The sequence below is a fragment of the Ammodytes marinus genome (genome assembly GCF_949987685.1).
Source record: "Ammodytes marinus genome assembly, chromosome: 12".
In the NCBI taxonomy this organism is placed as follows: Eukaryota; Metazoa; Chordata; class Actinopteri; order Uranoscopiformes; family Ammodytidae; genus Ammodytes; species Ammodytes marinus.
Window position 1 is genome coordinate 1,926,866 of NC_137216.1, and position 24,059 is coordinate 1,950,924.

General features: G+C 42.1%; 1 protein-coding gene across 2 annotated transcripts in view; it reads right to left on the bottom strand.

Annotated features, from left to right (window-relative positions):
* Positions 1–466: 466 nt before the first annotated feature.
* The window catches only part of ccdc93 (CCC complex scaffolding subunit CCDC93), a 37,875-nt gene continuing 14,282 nt past the window's right edge, over positions 467–24,059 (bottom strand). The window contains exons 12-23 of one of the 2 annotated variants that reach the window (XM_080037567.1): positions 20,052–20,156; positions 19,745–19,807; positions 19,287–19,360; positions 17,901–17,982; positions 16,453–16,527; positions 13,863–13,934; positions 12,198–12,306; positions 7,485–7,567; positions 7,256–7,293; positions 6,994–7,078; positions 6,747–6,860; positions 467–4,221 (exon numbers count right to left, since the gene is read on the bottom strand). In XM_080037567.1, the coding sequence (XP_079893693.1) occupies positions 4,165–4,221; positions 6,747–6,860; positions 6,994–7,078; positions 7,256–7,293; positions 7,485–7,567; positions 12,198–12,306; positions 13,863–13,934; positions 16,453–16,527; positions 17,901–17,982; positions 19,287–19,360; positions 19,745–19,807; positions 20,052–20,156 (957 nt within the window). In that variant the 3' untranslated portion in view covers positions 467–4,164. Of the gene's footprint in view, positions 4,222–6,746; positions 6,861–6,993; positions 7,079–7,255; positions 7,294–7,484; positions 7,568–12,197; positions 12,307–13,862; positions 13,935–16,452; positions 16,528–17,900; positions 17,983–19,286; positions 19,361–19,744; positions 19,808–20,051; positions 20,160–24,059 lie in introns of both variants that reach the window. The other variant, XM_080037566.1, reaches the window with a different exon arrangement.

The window sequence follows — 24,059 nt, forward strand, 5'->3', positions numbered from 1 at the left end:
ACCTGAATCTGACAGTTGTATACGTATCATGTTAAAACCATGAGCAGGTGTTGAACCTGGCTGCAGCGTCAGCATGAGTGATGTGGTGACCTGGCCAGGCTCACACTCAGTTGGATGGGCTTCAGGTCAACTTCTTCCAAAGCAAAGTGTGGAGCCCTGCTCTATATAGAGCTGCCAGCATTTATTTATTTTAAATAGACATTGCTGGTTGTAGTGTTTCTTCCCAGGGACTCCCAGTACTGGTGGGAGTGCTACTCATTGTGTTGGAACAGATCTTGATTTGGTCATCTTCTGCAACAGTAGACTTGAAGTGCTTTGGTGATACACAGGATGTTTCCTTCACTGATTCATGACATCACTGCTGGTGACTTGTGATACTGATATGACACATCCTATCTGACATGAGTAACAGCAAAAGCATTAACATTGTCAATAGAGATGATTTTATTCTTTAAATAATGTCTACATATGACAGAGGCTAACAGAAGACATGAGGTGAGTTCAAACTTCAGAGGCACATGACAACAGCATCATTGTTAAAGAACCTAACATTCAAAGAGCCACCTTTATCAAACCTGCAAACTCATAAGAGGTGAAAAAGGTGACAAACACCCGACCCCTCTAGACGACTCGGTATATCGGGGGATTTTCCTTTATTAGATTTTTTGGGGACATGGGACTACACAGGAATGTTGGGTGTGGGGGAGGGGGGGGGGGGTGGAAATGGGAAGAGGTTCAGTAATGTCCAACACAGAAGTAGGCCTACTGGTTATTATGAGCAATTGAGCAGGACCTAAGACTTTAATTTAAAATAATGTGAGGCCTATAGATACAAATAAAACAAAACTAAACAATTCTTGAATTTCGAGGGTGTAAGTTATGATAAAACCTTGGTTTGGGACACATTTTAATTGGGGGGATCTGGGGGTGCCCCCCCAGAAATTTTTGAGCATTCGACACTTCATTTCCTGCATTCTGGTGAATTTGTATGCACCAAATGTATGTAAAGTAGGCTAATTGACAACATTTAGGTTCCTGGTGACAACAATAGAATAGAATACAATGCAGTAATATCATGCATTCTGTATTGCTTTCAAATATTTATTCTCCTGTATTGTTCAAAAATTTGATTTAAACTGTAAAAAAAAGAAGTAATTATTCATGTCTATCATTGAGAATGTAGTGGCTGGTGGTATTTTACTTGCCTGCAATCTTCAAATATTTAAAAATAATAAAGTTTGAAATGAGGGTATAATCCTCATTCTGCTTCTTTTAAACTAGTGGTAGTGACGGTCTCTCCGAGACGGAGATGAAAAACGAAACTGAAACTAAACTATCCTGTCCTGCCTGGACTGGTGGATCAGCCAAATATAAATGAATACATATTGTACTAAACTGTAACACAAGTAATGAGTTGTGGAATTTGCATCGGTAGCCTACAGTAGTCCACATTCTTCAATCAGCCACTAACTGTTTCTTTAAGGTCAGGACACACCGACCTGATAATCGCCGTCGGAGAGTCTGGAAGGGGCGAGGACACGAATCTGTTTGGTGTGTGCCGTGACGTCGGTCGTCGTAGATGTCGTCGGGCTTCTTTTGGGCGGCGGGCAGTCTTTCAGTTGGAGTAATTTGATTGGTGGAGGGCTAGCGAATCAGTGAAGCCCGGAAGTGAGGCGGGTAGCAGAAACAGCTAACAACAGTTAGCCATTGTTTTAATGTGTTTGTTTGTTTCGTTCAGCGAGTACTCACATGCATCAACCCTTGTTGACTGCTCGACACCATGCTCGACACTCTCTGCTAAAAATGGTGCTCTTTATGGTCCATAAATATAAATACGTATTTCTATATATGTTTATGGTCTAGAGAGCCGTCCCATCATTTCCGGCTTCAGTATTTTTTTGGGCCACAATCAGTGTTGGGAATAACGCCGTTTAAAAGAACGGCGTTAGGTAACGCCGTTCTTTTTTCAGTAACGGGGTAATCTAACTAATTACTTTTTCCGCCGTTACACCGCCGTTATCGTTACTGAACGTTAAATGCGGTGCGTTACATTGATTGAATAAACTGTGTAATCCGAACGCACCCCTGGCTCCATACACAAACTGCTAGTGAGGAGACCGCTGTGTTTTAAATTGTGTTGTGGATTACATCATAACTGTCATTTAGCGCCGTCACGTCAGTCAGCCGGAGCGCTGTTTGGTGAAGTTTATTTTTCTTTCTCTCTCTGTTGTGTGAGCGAGCGTGCACGTTGCCGCAGTAACCACCTATCAATCCACGGTTGAAACGTGCTCTCTCCCTGAGTTTGTTTGCATCGCCCAGCCCTTGTGAGTAAGTGCATGGAGTTTCCCGATCTCTAATATAATTTATGCACGTTATTAAACGGCCGCGATTCGCCGGTTGCAACAGCTGTTTAGCTTGTCATCACGAGCCGAATATTGCTATTGTTCTTTTCCTGGGATCTGTATGCTGCTGTGCATGTTAAAGAAGAAATAAACAGCGGATAAATCCTTACTCCTCCTCTCATCGTCTCATGCTTCATAGTCTGACGTTTTTGGCCTTAAGTGGTGTTTTAGCCGACACCCCTGAATTGAATCCAGTGATAGCAGATCAGCACCGTACATTCAGCAGTTTCCTCTACTACTTTTGTTGAGAACAAAATGCTTGAAGTGCAGGATAAACCTCTTGCTGTCTGTTGATGTGCAATACATATTGAAGGGTATGTAGCCTACAAGTAGGCCTACCTGTCTGTTCTACTCATTTCAACTGACTTGTGAAAACTGCCCAGAAAAATCCAAATTTGTTGACATAGGCTATAGCAACTTTTTTTTTTTTTTACAGTAGGCTAACGCAAATAGTTACTTTCCTTGGTAACTAGTTACATCTATTATAAAGTAATTCAGTTACTAACTCAGTTACTTTTTGGAACAAGTAGTGAGTAACTATAACTAATTACTTTTTTAAAGTAACGTTCCCAACACTGGCCACAATACAGATTAGCGGCGCCTGCTGTTATGGAGACATTACGCCCCGCGCAAGCGCAGAGCGTACGGAAAGTCAGTAGTCGGTTTGGTGTGTTCTTGGCACTTTTTTGGCCGCGACGGGCAGACTGGTGCTGCCTGAAACGGCAGACTCCATTTTCGGGTAGTCGGACCGGTGTATCCTGGCCTTTAGTGACTGTTCCGCGATCTGTTTGTAGCCTATGTCTCGAGCCCCAATACACAGAGCCATGTCGGCAAACTGACAGCGCGACTAAAGGGACTGTACAGTGAGCCGCTCCCCTCCGTTAGTTTCTGTTTTCAGCCAAGTAAGTTACATTCACCTCCGACGCATGGACAGCGTTTAATTAAAGCCTCTAATTTGTATTATAAAAAAGGCTTTGATTGAGGCTTTTAGCCAATTCTAAAGTCTGAACACACACACCGGCAGCGGTGATGCTTAACGGTGCCCGATCTTGACGCTGATTGGACAATACCCATGACGTTTACCAAAGATGTTTTATTGCCAAGATAACGATATTCCCTTGTCTCACTCTACGGTCACACGCCCAAACAGTACAGTCCTGGGAAATGCTAGCGGGCTTCTCCAGCAGCTGCCGATACACCCCCTCCCCCCCTCTCCCAAAAACAAAAACACTTCGGATCTATACGATTCACGTGGGTGAATGAAACTCTGTTACAGCCCCACTTGATGATAACCATGAAGGCATTGGTGTAAGTAAATGTTCAGTCAAGCTGTTATTAGATTTGATTTAAGCTATCTGAAGGAACATCAGTACAATGGTACAACATTGTCCGGATATTAACAAGTTTATTAATATTATTACTATTGTCATAATTCATAGGATTGTTTGGGGAGGGGGTGCCCCCCCATATTGTTCATTTGGAAATTCAACACTTTTTGTGAAAGCAATTGGCTGACAGTTGGTAGATACATATGAACGTGTTGGCAACAATGTGGTGGATACAGAGACTGATCACTCAAGCAGTCTCTTTTGATTGGACTATTTAAAGGCACAAGTGTTATTTAGTCAGCTGGATGTGTACAGCACAGTTGGAGATGCAAATCATAAGCCACAAAGGAGAACATTGATACAAAGTAGCAGTGGCATGAAAAATCAAAAAACCTTCTGCACAACTTGACTGAAGTGTGATGAGCTCCACAGGGCTAAGAGGCTCCTTTAGCTCTCAGCTTGGACAGCAGCATCTCGTTCTTACGACACTCCTGGTGACAGAGAAGAACAAAGGCCTATATGTTAGAGTGTGTCCTCCACCAAACAACCACAGGTGGGTTTGTTCACTGTCAATGCTCTCACTCAATACATATGTGCATTACTGGGTTTTAATGTTAAAAAATAAATAGTTTTTTTAAATGTATTGCTTAAACGTCGATTATGGTTTGAAGATTTTTTTTTAAATACATGGGTATGCAAGTTCTTTTTTTTTCCTCAAAATTTGTCAAATATGTCAGTGCAGATATCTGTGTAGATTGAGTCTCTACTAAAACAAATGAGGAGTCACAGCATTCTACGGTCTGTTCCTCTGCATAATGTTAAGGAGAAGTCACCGTTATGGACCTACAGACATTGTTCTGATGGATCACTTCATGTCATATCAATCGGCTATCAGACGTTTACTGAACTAAACTTATAAATGATAAGTTATACTCCAATTCATAACATTGACTTTTCAAATAATGGTTTCAAACAAAAATAAATTATATGTTGTCATTGTTTATTTAACGAAAGAGATTGATTAAACAAAAAGTCAAATGTCATGGGTGTAAAAGTATGTGAACCCCTTCAGTTAATGTGATATTTAACCTCCTTTCTCTGCAATAACCTCAACCAAACAGTTTCTGTAACGAATAATCAGTCTCTCACTGGTAGGTGGTAGGATGGCCTAGAGGTAAGGTGGCCGACCAGTAACCATGAGGTCGCTGGTTCGATCCCCGGCACCGGACAGGAGGGTGTTAGTTGTAAAACTAGCAGAGGCTGGTATTGTGTCTACGGTACCCACCATCTCTACCATTGTGTCCTTGAGCAAGACACTTAACCCCAAAACTGCTCCACTGTACTGCGGCTGACCCTGCGCTCTGACCCCCTCCGAAGTGTGGTAACTTGAGAGGGGAGATGCGAAAAGACGAATTTCAATGTGCCTCGTGTACAACTGACAAATAAAGATAACTTAACTTAACATCTCTTTTGGGTGATCTTTGCCCACTCCATCTTACAGAATGCAAGTTGAATCAGGTTAGACGGGTTTCTGTCATGAACTGCCCCCTTCAGGTCCAGCCACAGAATTTTAATTGGATTAAGATCTGGACTTTGACTGGGCCAATCTAGAACAAGTATCTTCTTCCTCAACCATTCCTTGGTTGTTTTGCTGGAAATCTTCAGATCATTATCCTCCACCAAACAAACACAGGCCCAAATGGATCATGTTGTATGATCCATTGGGCCAAGCTTTAACTTCATAACTCAAGCCTTGAGGTTTTGTTCCAGGATATCACAGAATTCATGATTCTCTAGGCTAGGTGGAGTTGTCCAGGTCCTGAGGTATCAAAGCAGGCCCAGATCTTAACCTTAGCACCACCATGCTTCACTGTTGGGAGAAGGTTCTTTTGGTGGTAGGCAGAGTTGCATTTTCCAAAGCATGGCGGTTTTGGTTATGACCAAACAGTTCAAATGTGGACTAATCTGTCCACAGAATAGACTTCCAAAAGACTTCAGGTATCTCCAGGTGCTCTCTGGCAAAGTTGTGACTAGCAGTTTTGTTCTTTTTTGAGAGCAGAGGCTTCTTCAGCAACCCTCCCTTGAAAGCCATGTTGACTGAGTTTTCTTTGTATTGTGGAACCATGCACATCTGTCCCAGATGCTGCAAGAGAGGTCTGCAAATCACTAGATGTAATGTTTGGGTTGGCTTTTAACTGAAAAATAACTTTTCTTGTGGTGCTTGTGGATATTTTTGAAGGAAGTCCACTTCTAGGCAGATGTTCAGTCACTCTTAAAGCTCTCCATTTGTAGATGATTTGCCTCAGAGGACTGATGGAGGTCAAACTTTTTTTAAATTAATTTATAGCTGTCCCCAGACAAATGTGCAACATTACAACTATATTCCTGAGATCTTCAGATATTTTCTTTCCTCATGGCATGTCTGACCTGTATGGGTTCATGTTGATGAGCCTAAACTGACCTGGTTTTATCTTTGTTTTATCTAGTGCCGCCCAATTTCTTCCCTAAAGATCTCTCATTATATTGGTCTATTTCATCACTCAATGTGTCCCTCCTGATTGTGTTAACCTGCTCGATTTAAGCAATGCAGCTCAGGGTTCACAAACTTTTGCACATACAAAAGATGGCAAATCATTTGTTTTATTTTAGTCTTTTGAAAGCACAATTGATTTCCTCAAAAAAGTTTGTGGAATTGATAAACACACATCTGTTATTTGATATAAAAATACTGGTATTAATAAAATGTATTAAAAAGTGTTAAACTAAAAAACAAATGCTGAAGAGGTTCACATAGTTTCAAGCAGCAACTAGTTGGTTGCACTCTTCTATTGTTATAATGGTGTGTGCATGCCAGTGAAAGACAGTCTGACTCATTGTAAATGATGACAGGGCTTTGTCTGGGCGGCCCCTCAGCAGCTACTTGGTGTTGGTAGACCTTCTCCAAAGCACAGGGACAATGAATGGATGAGCCAGGCTAGCTCCTAGCCCATGCTATGGGGCTGCTTGTTTTACTCACCTCTTTGAAGTCCTTGACGGTTTTGAAGTAAAGCCTCTGCTTGTCCAGCAGCTCCAGGTATTGGTCATTCAGTTGATCTCTCCTCATTTTGTTCTCCTGCTTCTTCTTCTCCATCTGGAAAGAGTGTATAACATCTGACTGCTCTGTGTTGTCATGGTCTCAACACTTGACTTGGTGAGCCCAGTGTTTTACTAAGAGACATTTTTAGATTTGTACCAAGTAGACTGATCCTTAGGGAAAGTTTTACCTTGATGCGACTCTGTTTGATTCCCTCCACTATTTGTTCCATCTGTCTGAGGAACTGCTCCCTGGCTGCTGCAGACGCCATGGCCCTAGAGAGAGAGAGTTATTATTATAAATATATATAGATAGTAGAAGATTTTTTATACTTGTCTCACTATACGGCCATGGAGGGAGAGGGAGAGGGAGAGAGAGAGAGAGACTTAGGAACACAGACCTATAGTCTCGATTATACTATCACACCAAATACACAAGTGTGTTAGACTTACTGTTGGAAGTTATCATGAATGGAATTCAGCAGATTCACCTACATAAATGAAAGAAAGTTTGGATTAACATTAAAAACATACAGTATACTTGTATGGTTTGTGGATGTGTCCACCTTACTAATACAGTTACAGTACAGAGTTGCTAAACTCAGACAATTCTAACAGAAGCTGGCATCACATTTGCAGTTATCCAGAGTATTCTTAACAGATGCTTTCTGTTGGTACTCACCTCCTTCTCCAGATAGACTTTCTTGTCGTCTAAGGTGTTATACAGAGTGAAGAACTGCTTGGTCTCTTTGTGTGTTGCAGAAACTGAAAAGCAGGAATCAGCAGAGACATTTGGAAATGTAACCAATCATTCTAAAAAGGCAGATTTCCCAACTCGATGAATAATAGCAAAGATCACATCTATATGGAGACATGCACTCCTTTGCAATCTACAGACCAATCTCTCTCCTTCCTCACTTCTTAAAAATATTAGAAAAACGTTTTGTTCTAAGACTGGACCACTTCATAGAAAGCCACAACTTACTGACTGACCACCAATATACACTCAACAAAAATATAAACGCAACACTTTTGTTTTTGCTCCCATTTTTCATGAGATGGACTTAAAGATCTAAAATTCATTCCAGATACACACTATTACCATTTCTCTCAAACATTGTTCACAAATCTGTCTAAATGTGTGATAGTGAGCACTTCTGCTTTGCTGAGATAATCCATCCCACCTCACAGGTGTGCCACATCAAGATGCTGATGTGACATCATGATTAGTGCACAGGTGTGCCTTAGACTGTCCACAATAAAAGGCCACCCTGAAATGTGCAGTTTTGTCTCACAACAAAATGCCACAGATGCCACAAGCATTGAGCGAGCATGCAATTGGCATGCTGACAGCAGGAATGTCAACCAGATCTGTTGCTCGTGCATTGAATGTTCATTTCTCCACCATAAGCCGTCTCCAAAGGCGTTTCAGAGAATATGGCAGTACATCCAACCGGCCTCACAACCGCAGACCACGTGTAACCACACCAGCCCAGGACCTCCACATCCAGCAGGTTCACCTCCAAGATCGTCTGAGACCAGCCACTGAGACAGCTGCTGAAACAATTGGTTTGCATAACCAAACAATTTCTGCACAAACTGTCAGAAACCATCTCAGGGAAGCTCAACTGCATGCTCGTCGTCCTCATCGGGGTCTTGACCTGACTCCAGCTCGTCGCCGTAACAGACTTGAGTGGGCAAATGCTCACATTCGATGGCGTCTGGCACGTTGGAGAGGTGTTCTCTTCACGGATGAATCTCGGTTTACATTGTTCAGGGCAGATGGCAGACAGCGTGTGTGGCGTCGTGTGGGTGAGCGCTTTGCTGATGTCAATGTTGTGGATCGAGTGGCCCATGGTGGTGGTGGGGTTATGGTATGGGCAGGCATCTGTTATGGACGAAGAACACAGGTGCATCTTATTGATGGCATTTTGAATGCACAGAGATACCGTGATGAGATCCTGAGGCCCATTGTTGTGCCAAACATCCATGAAAATCACCTCACGTTTCAGCAAGATAATGCACGGCCCCATGTTGCAAGGATCTGTACACAATTCTTGGAAGCTGAAAATGTCCCAGTTCTTGCATGGCCAGCATACTCACCAGACATGTCACCCATTGAGCATGTTTGGGATGTGCTTGACCGGCGTATACGACAGCGTGCACCACTTCCCACTAATATCCAGCAACTTCGCACAGCCATTGAAGAGGAGTGGACCAACATTCCACAGGCCACAATTGACAATCTGATAAACTCTATGCGAAGAAGATGTGTTGCACTGCATGAGGCAAATGGTGGTCACACCAGATACTGACTGGTTCTGAGTCCCCAGATCCCCAATCAAGCAAAAAAATGCACATTTCAGAGTGGCCTTTTATTGTGGACAGTCTAAGGCACACCTGTGCACTAATCATGATGTCACATCAGCATCTTGATGTGGCACACCTGTGAGGTGGGATGGATTATCTCAGCAAAGCAGAAGTGCTCACTATCACACATTTAGACAGATTTGTGAACAATGTTTGAGAGAAATGGTAATATTGTGTATCTGGAATGAATTTTAGATCTTTAAGTCCATCTCATGAAAAATGGGAGCAAAAACAAAAGTGTTACGTTTATATTTTTGTTGAGTGTAGCTTCAGATCAAACCAATCCACCACAATGGAATGGAGTTTGTATAGGAAATATAGAGAAATAGAAGATATTCACAGTAGGAGTACTTATAGACTCATTTGACACAATAGATCATACAATATTAATAAGACGACTAGAAAAATATGGCATTAAAGGAGCAGCAGAAAGCAGGACGTACGAACACAAAATGACCAATCTGATTTAATGAAAGGTTCCACAAGGTTCAGTACTGGGACCAACACTCTTTATTCTGTACATAAATTATATCTGTTTTGAAATATGTGTTTTTGCTGATGATACAAATGTATTTTGTTCTGGTGGTTGGTAAACACGTACCAAACAGTTCCAACTCTATTTTTATATAACAAAAGAAGTATCATTAACAGAGCAGAATATCACAAACTAACCAATGCAGTATTTATAAACTCAAACACACTTCAATTTAGAGAAATGTGGAGTTCAAAAACAACGCAAATAATGAATGAAGTCAAGAGCAGGACGGTTCCAGACTGTATTCAGAAGTTGATTCAGATGATTAGAACAGGTAAAATGTAATGTAATGTAAATGTAATATGTGTTGTATGTACACTGCATTCCAAATTATAAGGCAAATTAGATTTTCCCAGATTTTCCTAAATAGTCGATGCAAATCACAGTCAGTATAATTTTCAAGTCATCAACCGTTAGAGTATATTTCAAATTGTATTGAACAAACCTCCCAATAATAAAAGTATTTTTTTTCAAAAATAAAAAAACTCAAAATGCACTGTTCCAAATTATTATGCACAACAGAGTTTCAAAACATTGTATAGGTTGTAAACAACTAAAAATAGTCATTTGTTGAATTTGCAGGATGTGGAGGTCATATTTAGTGAAATCAAAAGCTATTTAAATCAAAAACATCTTAACAGGCCAAGTAACATGTTAACATAGGACCCCTTCTTAGATATCACCTTCACAATTCTTGCATCCATTGAACTTGTGAGTTCTTGGAGAGTTTCTGCTTGAATATCTTTGCAGCATGCCAGAATAGTCTCCCATAGCTGCTGTTTTGATGTGAACTGCCTCCCAACCTCATATATGTTTTGCCTGAGGATGCCCCAAAGGTTCTCAATAGGTTTGAGGTCAGGGGAAGATGGAGGCCACACCATGAGTTTCTCTCCTTTTATGCCCAAGCAGCCAGTGACACAGAGGTATTCTTTGCAGCATGAGATGGTGCATTGTCAGGCACTGTCCTTTTTGTACGACGGAAGAAAGTGGTGAGTCAGAAACTCTACATACTTTGCCGAGGTCATTTTCACACCGTCAGGGACCCTGAAGGTGCCAACCAGCTCTCTCCCCATGATTCCGACCCAAAACATGACTCCGCCACCTCCTGTCTGCCGTCGCAGCCTTGTTGGGACATTGTGGCCATTCACCAACCATCCACTACTCCATCCATCCGACCATCCAGGGTTGCACGGCACTCATCAGTAAACAAGACTGTTTGAAGATGAGTCTTCATGTATTCCTGAGCCCACTGCAACTGTTTCAGCTTGTGAGCATTGTTTAGGGGTGACCGAATAATAGGTTTATGCACAACTGCAAACTTCTGGATCCTACACCTTGAGGTTCGCGGGACTCCAGAGGCACCAGAAGCTTCAAATACCTGTCTGCTGCTTTGTGATGGCATTTTAGCAGCTGCTCTCCTATTCCGATGAATTTGTCTGGCAGAAACCTTCCTCATATTACCTTTATCAGAACGAACCCGTCTGTGCTCTGAATCAGCCACAAATCTCTTCACAGTACGATGATCACACTTAAGTTTTCGTGAAATATCTAATGTTTTCACACCTTGTCCAAGGTATTGCACTATTTGACACTTTTCGGCAGCAGAGAGATCCTTTTTCTTTCCCATATTGCTTGAAACCTGTGGCCTGCTTAATAATGTGGAACGTACTTCTTAAGTAGATTTCCTTTGATTGGGCTTACTTAGCAAACTGATTATCACAGGTGTCTGAGATTGATTTCAATGATCCAAAGACACAATACCATCCATGAGTTTAAATTAAATACAAAAAATTAAATGTTTATGACACTTAATTCCAATTAGCATTATACTTTGTGACAGACTGTATACAATGCACAGGACTGAATAATATCAATAATTTTTATTATTAAAAAATAATAAATTTGAAAAAGATTGAAAAGATCATGGGGTACCTAAGAAAAACAGATAAATAAAATATGTAGTAAAAGGGGTAGGTGTAACGAGCAAATATAAGCTACACCTTTTCGCTCAGTATTGAGTATGAACAATGACAATGTATAAACTAAGACACCTTTGTTTTGAACTTTTTATGTATAATAATAATGGATTGGATTTATATAGCGCTTTTCTAGGCACTCTAAGGTCTTTACAGGGTTCCAGGTTCCATTCATTCACACAGTCATACCGGTGGTGGTAAACTACGATAGTAGCCACAACTGCCCTGGGGCAGACTGGCGGAATTTGTGGCCTACGGCCCCTCCGACCACCACAAACATACAGCAGTCATACACATTCACACCAGGCAAGGTGGGTGAAGTGTCTTGCCCAAGGACACAACAACCATGACACGGGTGGAAGGGTGGGAATCGAACCGCCAACCCTTGGATGATTGGCCGACCCGGTCTACCACCTGAGACACAGTAGCAGTAATGTTGTGTATCTATGTGATCCAAAGAAAGTGAACTAAAGCAGAGGCTGGGAGTGAGTGAGTGTGAGGTGAGCAGCAGCACCTTGGCTGTAGAGCTCGATGAATCTCTTCTGGTACTGTGTGAGCTCAGCCCGGCTGGGCACCTCGTCTATCTTCCTCTGCACCATGGCCATCTCACGGTTCCTCCGAGCCTGGCCCAGAGAAACACAATCGCTCATTCACAATCACAGAGAAAAAGGCTCATTTTCAGGCTCTCACTTTACCATTGGTTCTCTATTAAGACCTATTCACATTGAAGCAACATTTGGAGTGCTACCGTTTATACTGTTTGCTTATTTAATAATGCCTCATATTTAATCAAATGCTTATCTGCAGCATAACTGTAGCTCTCATATAAATAGTCTCTCTGAAATGTAGTGGAGTAGAAGCATTAAGCCCCTATCTCACTGGGCTGCGACTGTTTGTGACAAGTTGAAGACTGCATTCGCAAACGAGTCTCTAAACTGTCTCCAAACGTTCGCGGAGGTCTCAATTTCCTCGCATGAGTCGCAGAGCCGCGCAGTCCTGTCGCATGAATTTTGAACATGTTCAAAAAAAGTGTGCGACAAATCAGTCTCAAAATAGTCTCAGATTCGTCGCAGGTGTGTTGCACGCGTCGCAAACCCTTCTCAATTTAGTCTCCGCGAGTCAGAAAGTGCGAGGAGTGTGAGACAACTTTGCGAGGGTTTGGCGAGTGTTTGGCGACATATGAAACTAAATTGCGACTGCTTTGTGACAAAAATGAGACTGACATTCCGTTCGTGCGACACTCGCCAGACGTTAGTGAGACATAAATGCAACCTCTCGGCAAGGACATTCGCAAACGTGTCGTAAGTAGCAACTCAGTGAGACTGCAAGTGAAAATTGTCGCAAATTGGCATATTTTGTCGCTATTTTGTGTCTGCAACTTGTCGCAAACAGTCGCAGCCCAGTGAGATAGGGGCTTTACATGGCATAAGTACTGGAAATGGAAAAACTGAAATAACAAGCAAAGTACAATGGAACCTAATGAGTCAAAGACTAAAGTAATATCTATAGGTTGGGTTTAACATCCTTTAATGATCCAGACTAGAGAACTGTTCTGTTGTACAACAAACTATTTTGTATTACAATGATTGACTAGTGAAAAACCAACATTGACAGTACATGTGTTAATGACTGAATAGGCTGTTCATCTGTTTCCTCCACACAGTAAGCCATCTTATGTTCCTTAAGGAGCCCTTCTTCTACTGCTGGGTAGTAGATACTCAAAGACAATAGCAGAGCGTCAGACTCTGTTGGCCTTTTAAAATGCGCCTTGAAAACAGATATTTTAACCTAGCCTTTTCCAGCAGATCTGATCAAATGTGCATACGGAATAGAGAGCAAACATGCCGTTTCTAAATGACTTTTCTTTGATGTTTTCACCGATGTATTGTCTTATGGATTTCTTATTGACTGATGCCTTCAATGATTTGAAATGCCTTTCTATTTAGCTGATCTTCTAAAACATGCCCTGCTTCTTCTTGAAGCGCAAAGCATACATCTACTCTATTTGATCTTCTCTTTACTATTAATGTCAAGCTAGTATTTAATGTAATATTATCACTATTGTGCTGCATTTCTTGTATGAAAGGTGCAATACAAATAAAGTAGTGTTATTCTGATGGTCTCATTCTTCTGGGCTAATAGCCCAGGATGATAACTCTAATCTGGGTGTAGAGGTTACCATGAGCAGACGGATCTTCTGGAGCTTCTCTCTGTCTTTGTTGTACTGTGTGTCTATCAGCTGGTTCCTCTCCTGAGGGAACAAGCACAGCAGCTTCAGACACACTCTAGAGCACACCCAGGATTTTCACACTTTTTCTCAGGGAGCGTAGACAAATGTATATACACTGCCCAGCCCAAAAAATAAGTCATCACATGGATTTCACTAAGCAAATAGGTAAGAGCCCTCCATCGGTCAAAAACTGCAGTGATTAATATGTTTCATTTGGCAACAAGTTATTTAACCCTAACTGTTGCAGTGAATAGCTTCTTATTTCTTAAACAACCATGTCAGAAGACATATGCTGTGGTTTAGGAAAAGATGTAACTCTGTTTCAGAGGGGGGAAATGATTGGCCTGCATAAAACAAAGAAAACTACTCAGAAAAAGATGAAACTAAAACCATGTTAAGAACTGTCCAACACATTATTAAAACCTGATAGATAGAGGTGAACCGTCATCTTTGAGGAAGAAATGTGGTCGGAAAAAAATCCTTAATGATCATGTGGGAGATCACTTCAAATAAATACAATTATTTGGTGGAATCAAAATGTAAAATATCGACAGTAGAACTCCCGGCAATGTTTAATAGTGAAAGTAAGAGCATGTCCACATGCACAATGCAAAGAGAACATAAGGGATATGGACTATGTAGATGTGAAGCCTTAAGAAAACCACTCATCAGTGGGGCACATCAGGAGAAAATGCTTATATTTGCCAGGGAGCATACAAATTGGACTTTGGAACAATGGAAAAAGGTTGTGTGGTCTGATGAGACCAGATTGACCCTGTTCCAGAGTGATGGGTGCATCAGGGTAAGAAGAGAGGTGGATGAAGTGATGCTCCCATCATGCCTAGTGCCTACTGTACAAGCCTGTGTGGCAGTGTACAGTAGGATCTGGGGTTGCTTCAGTTGGTCAGGTCTAGGTTCAGCAACCTTATGTGCCAAATAAAGCTATCAGTATGTGCTACAGCGTATTCCCGCCGTAACCAAAACTAAAGGTGATCAAATGAAAAATTTGTGTGACTTTTTTTTGGCCAGGCAGTGTATATACACACACATCAGTGGGTGTCAGAGTAGGTAGGTTTGGGAGAGCTTTGTATGTGTGTGAATGTATTTTCTGTATATTTGTGTTAAGGAACCCTTTGAAAATGAGATGAAACATCTCAACGGGTTCTTCCTTCTCATAACATGATGCATTTTGAGACTTCCTTTCAGGGAGAAGGCTACTCACAATCTTTATGCATCTTAAAGGAGTAGTTCGGAATTTTGGACATAGGACCTCATTTCCTAGCCTGGCACCGCTCGCCTAAGTACTTCCGCTCAATTGTCATTTCCCTTCAGTAGTCAGTCTGGGCCTGCGGTATACTAGTGGGTTTTCTTTGCCAAATTTTGGCGGTCCAATCAGTGAACAGAGGGAGTGGCTGAGAACAATGGCGTGCGCTAGTTTCAGTTGTAGTCAAAAGCCGGCGCATAACAAACGTCACGACCAAACGTTATGCGTTTGGTTGGCAGATCCAGAGTGTCACTGGGCAGGTCCAATAGTTTTAAACTTCACCAGACACCCGCCTCCAAGTGAGTGAACGTTTGTCAATTGAGCGAATCCAGACCCTCTGTACAAATTAAATGAAGTACGATGGTCTGGTAGGACCAGGCTACTCATTTGCAAGTAAGCCAGTGTGTTATTTATCATTGGAGACGTCTTCAACAAATTTCATTCAGTCCTTCTAGTTGCAGAGGTCGCTGGTGCTAGGCTAGCGCAAGTCAAACGGTTGTTAGTAGCCTGCTAATAAAACAGTCTTACCCACTCCACAGTAGACCCGAGGCAAATCAATTATAACGCCAGATGTAAATGTCTGTGTTGATAAAATAATGTTAGAAATAAAATTAACCTTGCATTGCATGAATCATCGCATTTTGAGGGACTAGTTTCTCTGCAGCAGCGGAATATTACTTTGCTCCGGTTAGTTAGTAACCAAATCACTACAGCAGAAAGTAAACAGTGAAGCGCAGGACAGAAGCAGAAACAAACAACTAGGCAACACGGTGGTTCAGTGTGCATTTACCAATTGTACAAATAATCACTACAGATGGGCACCACAAAGTTTCCACCAATCTGTAGTAATGACAGCGGCAGGTAAACAAACTATTATAGAGCCGGTAACCTAGGTAATATCAGTCCGCCACTACCGCAGCCCACTACCAGGAATATAACGCTGCTGCTGAGACACAGCAAGCCCCTCAAAATGCAATATGCAAGGTTGGTTTTATTTCTAACATTATTCTATCAACACAGACATTTACATCGATAGTCTGGCGTTATAATTGATTTGCCTCGGGTGTACTGTGGAGTGGGTAAGACTGTTTTAGTAGCAGGCTACTAACAACGAACTCTGCAACTAGAAGGACTGAATGAATGATTTGTTGAAAACGTCTCCAATGATAAATAACACACCAGCTAACTTGGGAATGAGGTCCTATGTTCCTTTAATGTTTGTATTGTGTGTAGGACTCAAAAATGAGTGGATAGTGGATATAAGGTGTGGTGTACCCTGTCCTCCTGTGTGTCCTGCCCTGAAGCAGTCTGCAGCTCCTCTATGCTGCTCTGCAGGCGGGACATCTCTTCCTGGAACAGTGAGGAGAGTTAGGAGCATGCAGCTTTAACAGTGTGTGAGTACCCACTATGCAGTGTGTGTGTGTACCCACTATGCAGTGTGTGTGTGTACCCACTATGCAGTGTGTGTGTGTGCCCACTGTGCAGTGTGTGTGTGTGTGCCCACTATGCAGTGTGTGTGTGTGTGCCCACTATGCAGTGTGTGTGTGTGCCCACTATGCAGTGTGTGTGTGTACCCACTATGCAGTGTGTGTGTGTACCCACTATGCAGTGTGTGTGTGTGTACCCACTATGCAGTGTGTGTGTACCCATTATGCAGTGTGTGTGTGTGTACCCACTATGCAGTGTGTGTGTACCCACTATGCAGTGTGTGTGTACCCACTATGCAGTGTGTGTGTGTGTGTACCCACTATGCAGTGTGTGTGTGTGTGTACCCACTATGCAGTGTGTGTGTGTGTACCCACTATGCAGTGTGTGTGTGTGTACCCACTATGTTGTGTGTGTGTGTGTGTGTGTGTGTGTGTACCCACTATGCAGTGTGTGTGTACCCACTATGCAGTGTGTGTGTATACCCACTATGCAGTGTGTGTGTACTCACTATGCAGTGTGTGTGTACCCACTATGCAGTGTGTGTGTGTGTACTCACTATGCAGTGTGTGTGTGGTGTGTGTGTGTGTGCGTACCCACTATGTAGTGTGTGTACCCATTATGCAGTGTGTACTCACTATGCAGTGTGTGTGGTGTGTGTGTGTGTACCCACTATGCAGTGTGTGTGTACTCACTATGCAGTGTGTGTGTGTGTGTGTGTGTGTACCCACTATGCAGTGTGTGTGTGTGTACCCACTATGCAGTGTGTGTGTGTGTGTACTCACTATGCAGTGTGTGTGTGTACCCACTATGCAGTGTGTGTGTGTGTGTACTCACTTTGCAGTGTGTGTGTACTCACTATGCAGTGTGTGTACTCACTTAGCAGTGTGTGTGTACCCACTATGCAGTGTGTGTGTGTGTGTGTGTGTACCCACTATGCAGTGTGTGTGTGTGTGTGTGTGTGTGTGTGTGTACTCACTTTGCAGTGTGTGTACCCACTATGCAGTGTGTGTACTCACTATGCAGTGTGTGTGGTGTGTGTGTACCCACTATGTAGTGTGTGTGTGTGTGTACCCACTATGCAGTGTGTGTGTGTGTACCCACTATGCATTGTGTGTGTGTACCCACTATGCATTGTGTGTGTGTACACACTATGCAGTGTGTGTGTGTGTACTCACTATGCAGTGTGTGTGTGTACTCACTTTGCAGTGTGTGTGTGTACTCACTTTGCAGTGTGTGTGTGTACTCACTATGCAGTGTGTGTGTGTACTCACTATGCAGTGTGTGTGTGTACTCACTTTGCAGTGTGTGCGGAACTGGTGCTCCTGCTGCTGGAGGTTCTCATTCATTGTGACCAGAGCCCGCAGTGTCTCCAGCAAGCTGTTCAGACCAACCACCAATGACATGAACTTTATACTCCTCTCAGACATGTGTCCTTTATATTAAGGCTAGTGAAAATAAGGTTATTCATTTATTGATTGTGTAGGCTGAGCTTGTGTTGCTCTAAATGTTGGATCTTATCATGCTTTACACACAATGCAAATATTTGAAGGACTAAGTCAAATCCAAAGGTTGTCAGGGAATGCTGTTGCCTGTTGGATCCAAACAGGCAGCAGAACAAAGTTAGCAAAGGGCTTGTCCTCAGCCGGTGAAGCTGCAATGTCTTCCATGTGCCACAAGAGGTCAGTAAAAGTCTTAGGGCCTGACTGACTAAGATCCCAGATAAAGAGTGCTAAATTGGATGAGCATTTGAACAGATAACTCAAAGATATGGAAGAGTGTCTGTGAGAGAATAAATGCTGCGGGTAAAACAACAAGGGCTGATGAAATGAAGAGAATATGGCAGGACATTAGAGGAAGAGCAAAAGAACAAATAAAACCTCAGCAAATTAAAACATGTTGCACATGAGTACAGTCAAAGGCTTTGGTTTGGGAAAGCAGCCAGCGCTAAAACCCTGTTTGGTTTCATTCAGTGTGTCCGGAGTCTACCTGCCCCTACAGTGGGACATAGCATTACCCCACAGTAGAGATACAGTGAGACATAGCATTACCCCACAGTAGAGATACAGTGAGACATAGCATTACCCCACAGTAGAGATACAGTGGGACATAGCATTACCCCACAGTAGAGATACAGTGCTGGAATGACAGACACCAGGACATGTTTTGTCATGGCACATATTGTGTGACTCTTTCTTGTGGGTGGCTCTGAATCATCCAGAAGCTCCACAATGGCTTTACTGTCTGGGCCATGTGTTTGGATTATTTGTGTTTCTGTCAATCCAACTAACCTATTTGCATCGACTCGACCGATATTGCATATTCATCAAGGCAAACGTACATGTATGTAAATGGACAGAGCGTATTATTTGACACGCAATCCTCTTAGCGCGCCCATAGTAAGTAGATCAGCTTGCACCTTTTCTTTGCAGGTGAAATCCAGTTTGCAAACATTTTGACATTGAATTGTTTAGTAGATATCAGGCCCTTAGTTTTAAACTGCTGCAGCACCAGTCCATTTCACCTCCATACAAGAAGGACAGATGTTTGTAAAGTTTCTGATTGAAACCAAAGAGGTTATCAGTGCTGAATGTTGAAAAGTCTTTCTATGTATTTTAAAGAGCTGCTGGCCCCTCCTGTCTTGAAGAAGCCCAGAGGGAGATTGACTAAGTCATGCCACTGACCTGCTGTCAGCCTGCTCCTCCATCTCTTCTAAAGACTTGAGCTCTTGCTCCACTGTCTTGGAATGCTCCGTAACCTGGGGAGAAACACCAATGCCTCTTTATGGAGCAGTCACTAATGTTTCTGGATATTCATTTGAACACAGGTTGCACTTTGTTAGCATATGTCATTTACAGAGTTTGGTTTCAGGCTCATCTTGAATACTAAGTCAAGATCCAAAATAATAACTATCGGGTACCAACATGTCAGACACATCATTCAGCTCCCTTTGATAGCATTTAGTGCCAACCAACATCAGTGTCCCACTGGCAGTCTTACATTGTCAAGTCAAATGTTTTAGTGCAGTCCAATAACACAAATCACACATTTGGCTCAAGGGGCTGAGTTACTAATTGTTCCATGTCAATATATGAATCCTACCAAACAGATGATCAGAAATGGGCCTTCGGGCTGGTCTTACCTCCATCAGCTTTCTCTTGGCCTCTTCACAGCCTGTTTTCATCTCTGCATGCTTGGCTTGGAGCTGTCAATACAGAAATACAAATACTTGTTACTGATAGTTATGGCCCTTCCCCTTTATGGATCCATGATGGAAATTCAATTCCACAACTGTTAACTCATTCAGTTGCTCTTTTGTCCTTCCAGGTAAATGAATGCTGACTGTTTCTAGTAAACAAATATGGTCTTGTCTACATTAAATAATACAAATTGCACTTGTACCTCCAAATGGTCTAAATGTGGACTTGATACTGTTGTGTGAGCCTTACCTCCTCCAGCTGTGTGTTCTTGGTGTGGATGTGTTTGTGCAGAGAGGCCAGGGCTCTGCGGTGCTGCTGCAGGGGGCCGTAGTGCTCCCATGAGGACAGCACAGACTGCTGAAGACACACAGGAGCACACAGTCAGGACAAAGACATGCTGGACCACTACAAGCTGCTTGAATGCTTATGCTGTCTTTGGTAAATAGCTCTACACATGCCACTAGCCTTAACAAGTTTACCTTGGACCTGTTATGACAAAACTGCAGCAAAGGAAGGATATGACATCTGAGAAGTGAGCTGGGGATCCAGGCTCTTTACAGCAACTATTTGATCACTTTTAATCTGACATCATAACAGAGGTTAGATTAACACTTAGAAACATGGTGGTATGGTATTAAACAATACCACTTAATATTATATACACTATATATACTGTATTTATACACTCACCGGCCACTTTATTAGGTACAGCGGTTCATTTTCTTGTTAACACATATAACTAATCAGCCAATCACATGGCAGCAACTCAATGCATTTAGGCATGTAGACCTGGACAGGACAACTTATTGAAGTTAAAACCGAGCAACAGAATGGGGAAGAAAGGGGTTTTAAGTGACTTTGAACATGGCAATGTTGAGGGTGCCAGGAGGGCTGGTATGAGTATTTCAGAAACTGCTGATCTACTGGGAGCTAAAAACAGGAAAATGAGGCTACAATTCTCACAGGATCACCAATATTGGACAATGGAAGATTTAAAAATCATGCCTGGTCTGATGAGTCTCGATTTCAGTTGTGACATTCAGATGGCAGGTTCAGAATTTGGTGTAAACAACATGAAAGTATGGATCCATCCTGCCGTGCACCATCAACCATGCCACGTTCAAAGTCACCTAAACCCCCTTTCTTCCCCATTCTGATGCTCGGTTTGACTTCAGTACATTGTCTTGACCACGTCTAAATGCATAAATGCATTACATTGCTGCCATGTGATGTTTGTTTTTATAAGCCATTGAACAGGTGTACCTAATAAAGTGGCCGGTGAGTGTATATGCACAAGGTCCCACTCAGGGGCCTTTCATGATCCATTTACAGGCTCAATATAGGCCCCCCATTTTCATAGGCCACAAACAATGTGTAAAAAAGTTTTAAAATAAATTATTTACATTATTTTGTAATTTGTCAAATGATCTGCCCATCACTTGATATGAATGTTTGTGGCAAGTGACCTACGTGATCACGATGACACAACAGCCTATCAGAATGTAGAGAAGTAGTTTGGCATGTTGGCTAGCTAGTAGCAAATCTGAGAAGAAAAGGCTTGAGGGCGCACAAGAGATGTTATAAAGTTTGAGAGTAGCACGCAAGAATGAAGACTTCCAAGAGAGAAGGAGCTTCGGGATAAGGAATTATTTGAAAAATTCCCAAAGCTGTCTGGATTTTTTTAAACCTGTACATTTGTTCTTACTTTTTTTTGGTAATTCTGTGTCTCCAAATTATAAAGTATCAGAAAAAACAACTAAATAGCTCACTTAACACAGTTGATTTAGCCAGTTAGTTTTCCTCTCAAAGTGCATTTTACTTTTAAAGCCTTTTGTACACCCTTTTCTTCCAGGGGGGGGGGCATGCCCCCAGACCCCTCTAAAAGCTCCAGGGTCACCACCACAGTGGCCCAAAATCCTGTGTTTATATTTCAAATCATTTGACTGGCTTTTGTGTTTATGCACAAGTTACCTTAAAATGATTTGATCAACTATTAATATAAATGTGGCGTGTTATCTGTCTCAGAGAGGGACCAGTCACTAATACGTTTTGCGCTCTAGACAAACGTAGCTTTTACACATTTTCATAGTTAGACTCCTTTCAGTCAGGAGGCCTACACACCTCTCAGCCCCAGGGCCTAATGGCAGGTTAATGTGGGCCTGTCTACATGTCATCATTATGTCATCAGAATGAGTTCAGACTGTGGTTCTTTGTTGGTTGACATCTATTGAGTCTAGGGGAAGGTACAGTCCATGGGGCTAGCTGTTATTTGTGATATCGTGTTGTGTGGATAAGATGGTCTGACTTGAGTGTAAGGGTGTATTCACACTGGGAGAGTCCGCTAGTTCACTTGCTTTGGTCTAGACCAGGGGTCGGCAACCCGTGGCTCCGGAGTCACGTGTGGCTCTTTCATCCTTCTGTTGTGGCTCCCTGTGACTTTGGAGTATTTTATTAAAATTAAATTTTATTTTAGTTTGTTCATTTTAAAATATAATTCTGAATTTGAAGATTATGGTAAACTTGTAACATTAAAATAAAACGTTTTTAATATTTTTAGCGCCCAAAATATGCGTCCAAAGACAAAAATGACATTGAACAAATAGCGCTGTTCTGCCGATACGTGAGCGCTGCCGGGCCACAGGAAGAAATGATTGACTTAATACCGCTAAAAGGCCAAACACGGGGGGAGGACATCTGTGAGGCTGTCTTGGATTGTTTAAGAACCAAAGAAATAAAGACCACCCACCTGGTGTCAGTGGCTACTGGGGCACCGTGTATGACAGGAGCTCATAAGGGCTTTGTGACTTTACTGCAGAAGTCACTGGATAGAAAGCTGCTGACATTCCATTGCATCTTGCATCAAGAAGCACCGTGTGCGCAAACATTTCCTCCGGAATGCACAGAAGTAATGGATGTTGTCATTCAGATTGTCAACAAAATAATGGCAAAAGGTTTAAATCATCGTCAGTTCCGCGCATTACTAAATGAGGTGGACAGCGCGTATTCTGATCTCCAACTGACTGCACACTCCAGTACACGCAATGGAACACAGAAGCAGACTGCGCATTTTTCGGTTTGCCTTGTTCGTTCAATGCCGGTGGATAATATTTGGATAAGTTTAGATTTGTATTTCTTAAATACGAGGACTCAAATAGACACCGGGTATTTTATTTGAAATTAAGCATCAACCAAGTGTAAAATGCTTTTTGTTACATGCAGAAATAAAATGCTGTGTTCTCTGCAGCAGTTCGTTGATTTCATAAATGCAACATAGTCCCTATAGTTTTTTGTGCATAGCATACAGGTTATATGTATATATATACACGTATGTATGATGTCAAAATGGGTTGTGGCTCCGGGTGCTTTTTTTTTATTGGGAGGCGGTCCCAAATAGCTCTTTGAGTAGAAAAGGTTGCCGACCCCTGGTCTAGACCAAATATAATTTAGATTTTTTTTGTTTGGTGTGGTCCACTTTCATATTGCCCCTTATGCAATTGAACCAGGATTACGAAGCAAAACTACATGTGATCTGAGATCATTCATTCATTGGACAGACATTCTGCGGTGGAGAGAAGCAGGAAGCACGAAGTAAAAACTGCTAAATGGTTAACAATGATGGAGATATAAAGGCTACTGTGATCGTGTTTTTTTTGTTGTGCCATCAGCAAATAACAACTGTGCGTCATTAAAATCTGTAGGCTAGACTGAAGTCATACGTTGTAGAGAGAGGAAAGGGGGTGGACTACTGATCTACAGTTTGATAAAGTATGGGGTTAAAAATAATAAATAGGCCTAAATGTAGCCTTTAAATAAAGCAGAAAAACATAAAATTATTGTTGTTTCATATGGTTATAATATGAAGGCCTATGTCAATGCCACGTTATGTGGCTTGTACCATACGATGATGTTAAACATAATTTTTACTGTATTTTTGCTGCTGGACGCACGGGTTGCGAGAAGTATAGGCTCAAGCTGACCCACATCAGCTGTGTGTCAGTTTGGTGCAGCTCAGCTCCAAACTGACATGGGGATAGTATTGACGGTCCCGTACATGGGAAGCAAAATAAAAAAACACACTTCATGCAAAGCGCTGTGAGAACCTGTTGGCACCGTGCGGGATACGCTCCACCCTCTATCAAATGTAATATATTCACTCGGCTCCCGGTCAAACCACAACTAATCTTCCTAACAATGGCGACAACAACACTTTCTCTTAATGTGATTTATTAAAAAAGAAAAGAAAGAAAAGGCACAGTG